The sequence below is a fragment of the Atta cephalotes genome (assembly GCF_000143395.1).
Source record: "Atta cephalotes unplaced genomic scaffold scaffold00072, whole genome shotgun sequence".
Taxonomy (NCBI): Eukaryota; Metazoa; Arthropoda; class Insecta; order Hymenoptera; family Formicidae; genus Atta; species Atta cephalotes.
The window spans coordinates 95,516-103,820 of NW_012130136.1; the positions used below are offsets into that span (position 1 = coordinate 95,516).

Here is an 8,305-nt window from a genome sequence, read left to right on the forward strand (position 1 = left end):
GACCAATTCTATGTAAAATGTTGGAAACATAATGAAGGAACGAAGGATATCTTTGTGCGAATGGTGCTTTTTTATTCATACGAACGTTCTTTGCTATCTTTAGTCTTTTAATAATAACACATTGTTGTAGCACTATTGTTGTCATATTATTAATTTTTAAGTATTACATATCGATCGATTTTTTGACGTCATTTTGACGATAGACGCGTTTTATAAGAGCATATCATATTCAATAATTAAGTATATACATTCCTCATTGTTGCCTTTCCTTGTGTAGAAGGTATTCAATATTTACCTTTCTTACCTATCTTTCTTTACCTATTAAATATGAAAATAATTTAATCTTCATTTACGAGTGAAGACAATCCGAGCGTAGAAATGTATTTTTTAAGAACGAGTCCTTTTTTCCCAGGAATCAATACCTCGCACGAACGTCCTGTTCCGAGAATAATACGCGAAAGTGAATGAAAAAGTAAAGATACACGTCTCTTATATTTTATAACTAACAACTAACGTATCTGTAATACATATAGAAATTATATTCTTCTACTTAAAGCACGTCTTCTGTAGGACGTATTAAAAAAGAATAAATTTAAAACCTTACCTTATTTATGAATTTTTTCAAATCTTCTAGATAAATAATTTAAATGTTCTCTCTTTTTATTATGCGATTTAACTTTCTAGGCTATAATGTCTAGGTAGATAATGCTCGAAACAGAGTCATTTTTTCAAGTTGCCTTGCACCGTGACAAGCCGGAAGAGTGAAATAAGTAGGGAAACCATCGTGTCTTTACTTTCCGATTCATCCTCGCGCCTGTGTATGCGTGTTGTGTTGTCCGGGGAGAATGTTGTATAAACATGTAAGTAAATACATCGTCATGGGCAGTGCCTGTACTGATTGTTGACAATTGTGTTAAGCGCGATGCGCTTGCGACCGTATCGCGACTCTAGTCGATTCTATTTTCCTCAATGTGAAAGCCATATTAGACTATATAACATTTTCTATGTGTAACCGAAGAGAGAAAGAAGAATGTGTCACGCTGAGCACACGTGAGAGCACGGGGATTGCGCCGAGGTTTCACTTTTGTTAATTTGCAAATATACATATAGACACTCGACACACACAAATGTAATTCTCGACGAAATAAAGATGAAGCTATCGTTGTACGAATCGAATTAAAATACTGCAAAAACTACCGACTTTCACCGCTCATGATAAATAATTCTACGTATCTATTGCCTGTTAAATTGTTAAACTCTTATCTTGCCTCTTTCTTTGTCACATATAGTGTAGTATACGCAAGATACAGCGAGCTTATTTTTTATGCGCTTCTTTTCTTTTTCCATTTATTTAATCTGCTATTTAAATTATAATCGTCTTTCTCTGAAAAGTAAAAATTAAGCAATATTACAACGAGGAACCAGTAGGCGTCGTGACGCGCGTGTTCACCGTCGCAATGACGTTAGCCAAGAGCGACAGCATGGTCTCCATCGAGAAGCCGCAGTGTGGATACGATCTTGAGCAATTTCTGCCCTTTCTACCAGCTTCCACTGCTTCCTCGATCGCCGTGCCCTGCATAGCTGTGCGGAACATCTGGTTGCTGGTGACCATGTTCACCATCTTCTCGAAAGACGTTACCTTCTGGTCTTTCTCGTTCCCGTTTTTCTCATCCTCGTCGCCCACTGCGGCGGCCGCCTGTTGCGAGTAGGTGCATACCGCACGTTGCATGCACGAGGTCGTGTCGATGCCATGGCGAGCCAGGACATCATCGATCCTCGTCAGAGTCTGCGTGAAGCCATTATCTTCACCTGCGTTGGATTGATATACATTTTATGGATACTAGAGGAACGGAATGTTCACTGAAAATTCCTTGTGAAATTTGAAATTAATTCTTTTTCAATGAAAATTGAAGAAAGAAAGAGGGATAACATTGTTTTCCGTATTTTATTTGATCAAGTTTTGAATCCATCAAGCTGAAAAAGCATGGAAGTTAAAAAATTACGTCAACTAATATTCTGAGAAGTTCTTTAATGGTTTACAGCGCGGAAATTATTAATGTTTCGATAATGAAAAAATGTCAAGCTTCATGAAGTTTGAGGAAGAGATCTATGAAATTTGAGTTTTGTAAATTTAAGAACAAATAAAATGAACAACGCGGAATTTATATCTCGAGTCAATATATAAATTTTATCATGGTATAAGAATACTTTTCTATATCATTTTATGGATATAATACTTACTTCTCGCGTAAGCACTGTAAGTTCCTGACAGGATATAGAGCAGCTTTGGGATGATGAGAATCGATCCCACGCCTATGATAGCTCCCAAGAGAAGTCCTCCAAGATCTATTTTTGCTGGTGCATAAGGTGATACACCGTAACCCTGATTCGGATTTAGTTGATTACGTAAATTTAATTCAATTACGCCACTTTGAATTTCCGATTAATTGACTTCAATTATTATCGAAAATAATAAGATAAAGTAATATCGAATACAACAATACTTTAAAGAAAATTTTCTAAAATTTTGTAGGAGATGGAAAAGAAATAAGAAAGAAAAGAAATTGTAGAAATAAGAGATAAAGAAGAAGTGTGGCATTACGTCCCAAAAGAATAGATACCTATAATAAAATATGAGAAAAAGATGAGAAAAGAAACTCGATCTAATACTTACGCTTCCTGTACTTCCGACATTGGTGAAACCAAATCGTGCCTCCTGGCTACGATCTGCGATGTCGTTCATCTCGGATTCGCGTTTCGACATTTCGTCGTGCTGTTTAATTTGAGACGGCATAGCTACCTGATCCTGTGCTTTCGCCTGCTTTTCCATGTAGCTGATAGAACTCGGCACAAAACTATCGATAGATACGTACAAAGACAGATATATAACACAGATAATTTAACGATAAAAAATTACATTAATTTTCTCTTTAGATATCTAAATACTTTTTAATTTTTAAGCCTTTTTTGAATGCTTTTTAAGCGTCTTTTGCACTTCTGTGACATTTGGGAAGAAATGTTGGACATATTGTAAAAAGATATTGAATACAAATTCCTTGTATTAAAAATTTATCTGTTAAAAGACTTACCCTCCATCATCGAACTTCGGACTGCAATTGACCAGAATGACGAAACAGCTAATTATTGTCACGGTTAAACTTCGCGAGATACAAAATGTCATCTGAGAAAAAATTTAAAATAAATACTGAGAAAATATCTAGTTAAAAACAGATACAAAAGATTATATTAGTCAGAATTCCGATTCGTCTATTTTAAAATTTTTAATCCAACTGAACATTTTTCTCGGTGAATCAATGATTAACACGCATATTATATTAATATATTAATATAATATAATATTAATCTATTATAATAAATTAAACGTCGATAATATCTACGTGTTTTAATGAATATTGTACGAATATGGTACTCTACAATATTCCACAACAAAGAACATATCTTTTCGTAAAGCTAAAAATATTGTTTAAATACTGTCAAAAATTAGATGTTTAATTCGGCACTTTTATTATTTACAGTTAGATGAATAATTAAATTTCTAAAATATATCATAAATCTTATAGAATACTTTGCGAACATTGTGTTACGATGAATCAAGATAGCAATTTGTCGAAGACTTTCTCGTGACATATATCAGGCAAATATGAACGTAATTATTTAAAGTGGATCGAGTAAATACCTTCGATAGCGATAAAGGAAAAGCGAATTCTTTAAGATACAACGTGGAAACTGAGATATATCCTAGGATGAGATAGGTGATGATTCAGTGTTACGGACTGACTGTGTGATGTCTGCTTTCAGTCATATATAGTCGCTCTGGTCGTCTGAACACAAGTCGTGGATGATAATTGAAGTCCCGGTTTCGCTTTCATTGTTAAGTCTTCGTGGTGCATGACGTCTCCTTGTCATCGCCTTCGTCGAAGAGAAGGCCGTTTCTTCTTCTTCTTCTGCAACGACTGCAACCACGTTGTCATCACAGGTTACTCCGTTTGAAATTCCGAGGCTGAAATAATGGCCGACCGTCAACAATGTCCTCTTAAGATGTTCACTGATTTTTGACATACGAAATTTCGCGATTTCGGTCTCCGTCTTCTCGCGGCTGAAGTGATCTTGTCCATGTTACGATTTCCTGTAGCGCGTTACGAAATGTGTGGAACTTTGGAATAGTTATGACTTGTATCTATCTAATTGTTTACGTAGTTAATTTTGATTACGTTTTCAAAGAACGATATGATGCAATTTGATTTGGAAAAATGAAATTAAATTTAATAATCGTTATAATGTTAATAATCGTTAATGTACGCGATTAAACAGAATAATATTAACGTAATTTGCGCTCCAAAGGATTCTAATTTTGCAAAAAAAATAAAATAAATCAATAGAAAGCACATATAATAGACAAGAAGCATTTAAAATTTGTAGAAGAGTTTGCAAAAAAAACAAGTTTTAATTTATAGTAAAAAATGCGAAAAAATGATTGAATAATTTTTACTTTACTGGATTAATAAAAATATTCTGATTATCTTTGTCGAACTTTGACAATCTTTACTTGTTCTGAAAGTAAAAATATTAGAAGTGTAAGATAAAAAATATAATTATGGTAAATCCGTTCAATTGATCATTATCTTACAAGAAAGTAAATCATACTATTCTCAAAATTTATTTTACAAAATGTAAAAATGATTATTATTATATGACGATATTCATTTATCAGAGAAGTAAAATAAATTTTCATAAGTGAGTGTTTGTCCCTATATTGACTTGCCAATTTCATAAATTCTACTAGAATTTTAATTCATATTTCTTTCCTACATTTTTTCCATGTGGGGAGAAGAATATTAAACAAATTTATAAAAGTCGATAATTAGTCGATAAAGTCAAAGAGATACAAATCAAAAAGACACGAAAGAACGAAAGATCGAAAATAGGATTAAGGATTTAAATGCAAGAAACTGCGAAAGCGTATGTAAATAGCAGAGTTCACGCTATGAGATCATATATCGGAATCCTTCCGGAAATTTCTCGGAAAGAAATTCTATCTATACGTTGCATGTTCGCTACAAATTGCGCGGGAAGAAGCCAGAGCGCGAATCAAAGTCACCTTTCGCGAAGCTCGCGTGTCGCGTTCTTCCCCGTTTCGAGTTTGACGAAGAAGTCGGTTCTAGACGGTGCTCCGGGAAATTCACTGAAAGTTACAGCTGGCCGAGTCTATAATTCTAATTGACTCGTCGTCACATTCGCTCTTTTTATTGCACCAGATGAAAAATTATATTTATAACAAGTCACGAGAAGCCGCTCATAATTATTCCTTTATCTCTCCCCGGTGCGCGGCAAAATCTAAAAGCAACTCGCGAAATGCAACAGTAATTAATAATACATTATTTTGGATTTCGCTGTTTGGGTTCGTTAATTCCGTCGCGAGAAATCGGTATTTCCTGTTTTGATAGGGGCAAACAAGCCTGTTACGAATGGGACAAATTAGTGGGGGTCTGCTACACTGGAACGTTGAAAAGCACTTGGATAGCACAAATGCATCTCATTACTTCGCGGGCGGCAGAAAGTCGAGGATATCGAGAATCCGATAAAGTATTAACGTTTTATCTTCAACTGTTCCTAACTTCAATTATTCTTAAAGAGACTTTGAACATGAGGACCACACCAACAGATTCGACCGCTCTGATTCTTCTACCCTTCGCGTTGTTCTTCGTGCGAGTAATTGGCGACGGCAATTCACGGACGTTCATGAATCTTAATGGCCAAAAACCGCAATTCATCTCGTTTGACACTAAAGGTGGAGAAGTCGAAGTGAGTATCGAAGTTGATTGAGTGGAAATTTTTGAAATACGTAAATTTCACGAGAATTAATTTTTATTATATAATTGAACGAATTTTCTTCAACTTCGAATCATTTCTAAAGAATTTGATTTCAAATCGTTTGAGAGATCTTCCCATTTGAATTTTCCAGATCACTTGGGATGTATCAGTACCCTTTTTCTCAATACCGATGAATCACGTGAGCGAGAATGGCGAAGTGTTACCACTGCTTAACGTTAACACGAAAGGATTGTCAATCGCTGGCGTGTTAACAGCCATTCTTACTTTGGCAGTGCCTCTTTTATCGAAGCCAGGCCCGGGAATGCAATATCGAAGTATGAGTTTCATTCCTATTCACTGTTCTATGTTAAGATAATAAATTTATTGTAAATATTCTTGAATTATCTGGAGTGTGAATTTCTGTGTCAGGTCTCGACTCACAATGGTCGCAAATGGGAGATACGATAAACGAAATTGTGTTTAGCAATCGATACATCACACCCTGCGTCCAGCGCATTATTTGCACCATCGTTTCCGAGGCGAGTCATTCCGACAATCCTTCGAGTACCGATAAGATTATCGATGGATTATCAAGGTATGACTAATATTATTTTTTAAAAATAATATTATTTTTTAAATTTAATTTAATTTTTAAAAAATATTATTATTTTTTATAATAATAAGTAATTAACAACTATTAATATATAAAATATTTTGAGATTTTGAGATTTTTAACTATTATATATATATATATATATATATATATATATTTTAATTTAGAATTAACTATATAAAACTAAATAATAATATTATATATAATATTATATATAATATTATATATAATAATATTTTGGATGGAAAAAATTTATTTGTTTATTTAATGAGTATTTACTACATTGATAATTTAATCAAGTTAATAGAATATAAACTCTGTAATAAACTCTGTTAAATTTGGAGGGAAAGACATAAAAGAAACAAATTGGACAAGTAATATGTTAAGAATAAGATAACTAATTAATATCATTCATATTGAATGATAAATACATTACAATTAAATAACGATTAAAGCAAGAGTAAAAATTTGTTTTTTTTTCTTAATAAATCGTTGAGAATTACACTCGTATATTATGCTTTGTCCAATTACAAAGACATTAAAATTTGTAACAAAGCACATCAACTATTCAATCAAGAAAAATTATATATAAAGATTATTGAATCAAATAAAAGAATATATGCGGAACATTTTTAATTGGTTACATAAGGAATTAAATTCTAAAGTTCATGTTTCTTATATGAATTTATCTTAATTATTTCAAATAGTCACAAGTGGTTTAAGGAATTCACAAATGGCACAGTCCTTCAGGAAGCTATCAGAGTAGGTCGAGAAGGGCATGACTGCAGTCGTATCTACAAGGAATGCTTTGTGACGCCGAACATTCTTAAAAGTATGATGGCACAAATCGGCGTAATTTGATGCCATGTTCGCAATTGTAAATTGTAAATAAGGTATTATCGATCGCGAGATGGGCAATGTTCGAATAGTCTTTTATTGTCACACATCTTCTTGTTGACGAATGACGCATCGAGAATAATTTTGTGAAAATTTTGCAAAACACCCTTTAACCTGACAAATCTGTCTCACATTCAATTTTGAAATTATTCACAGTGTAACGAATGAGTTACATCAGGACGGCTGATCTTCATTATTCTGATGCACGAGGTGTGAAATTTCGTCGCGCTTAAGAGAAACCTCGTCGTATATTTAGATGATGGCGCTTTCACTTTTGCTTTTACGCAAATTGTTAGAAACCACTGCTATTTTGACAAACATATAGTTTGATGTCATACTTAATTCATTCTTATTTATCAGTTTCATTTAATTTATCAATTTCATTTAAAATAAATTTCTTCGATTTCTTCGTGACAATGCAGGTAAATTAAAGGAATTTGCTTAAATTTTTCTGCGTGATTTTCTCCAAAATATAAAAATTCGAACTTTTCAAAAAAATTGAAGAAAATTCATCAGCACAGCAGATAAATAATAGTAGTAGATTATTTTTACGTACATAAGATACAAACTATTTTAAAAATACATAATAAATATATTTAATACAAAGAAGCGTATAAATGCTGTAATATTCTAATTAAATTATAATGTAAGTAATGAATATTAATTCAAACGATCACATACTGTTATTAATTAAAGTTATTATATAGGGTTATTATTTTATTATTGATATTATATTTTAAATAATTTTAATTATATTTTAATAATGAAATCGTACAAATATTATTAAAATAAGACACAAAATTATAATACAGAATCTAAGATTCCAGGACTTTAAGATTCTAAGGATTTCTAAAAAATTTAGTTCCTGAGAATCATTGGCTTTTTATTTATAATCGTTTAAAAATCGTTAAAAATATAATCGTTTACTATATATATATATATATATATATATATATATATATA

The 8,305-nt window shown here is 32.4% G+C and overlaps 2 protein-coding genes across 2 annotated transcripts; one reads left to right on the forward strand and one right to left on the reverse strand.

Annotated features, from left to right (window-relative positions):
• Positions 1-1,408: 1,408 nt before the first annotated feature.
• Positions 1,409-3,181, reverse strand: LOC105624077. Its single transcript, XM_012205436.1, has 4 exons — positions 3,090-3,181; positions 2,675-2,855; positions 2,242-2,383; positions 1,409-1,809 (listed from the first exon to the last, which is right to left on the reverse strand). The coding sequence occupies exons 1-4, from the start codon at positions 3,179-3,181 to the stop codon at positions 1,409-1,411; spliced, it is 816 nt and encodes a 271-aa protein (XP_012060826.1).
• A 2,483-nt stretch (positions 3,182-5,664) lies between these two features.
• LOC105624078 lies at positions 5,665-7,306 on the forward strand. Its single transcript, XM_012205437.1, has 4 exons — positions 5,665-5,823; positions 5,984-6,167; positions 6,262-6,427; positions 7,153-7,306. Exons 1-4 carry the CDS (start codon positions 5,665-5,667, stop codon positions 7,304-7,306), a joined length of 663 nt encoding a protein of 220 aa, XP_012060827.1.
• Positions 7,307-8,305: the final 999 nt, after the last annotated feature.

Bases quoted from the DNA above. Each gene is read 5' to 3' on its own strand.
- LOC105624077 (XM_012205436.1), bottom strand. From the start codon at position 3,181: ATGACATTTTGTATCTCGCGAAGTTTAACCGTGACAATAATTAGCTGT. The intron at 2,856-3,089 runs GTAAGTCTTTTA...ATCTATCGATAG, and splicing joins CCGAAGTTCGATGATGGAGG to TTTTGTGCCGAGTTCTATCA. The intron at 2,384-2,674 runs GTAAGTATTAGA...AATCCGAATCAG, and splicing joins ATGTCGGAAGTACAGGAAGC to GGTTACGGTGTATCACCTTA.
- LOC105624078 (XM_012205437.1), top strand. From the start codon at position 5,665: ATGAGGACCACACCAACAGATTCGACCGCTCTGATTCTTCTACCCTTC. The intron at 6,168-6,261 runs GTATGAGTTTCA...TTTCTGTGTCAG, and splicing joins CCCGGGAATGCAATATCGAA to GTCTCGACTCACAATGGTCG. The intron at 6,428-7,152 runs GTATGACTAATA...TATTTCAAATAG, and splicing joins ATTATCGATGGATTATCAAG to TCACAAGTGGTTTAAGGAAT.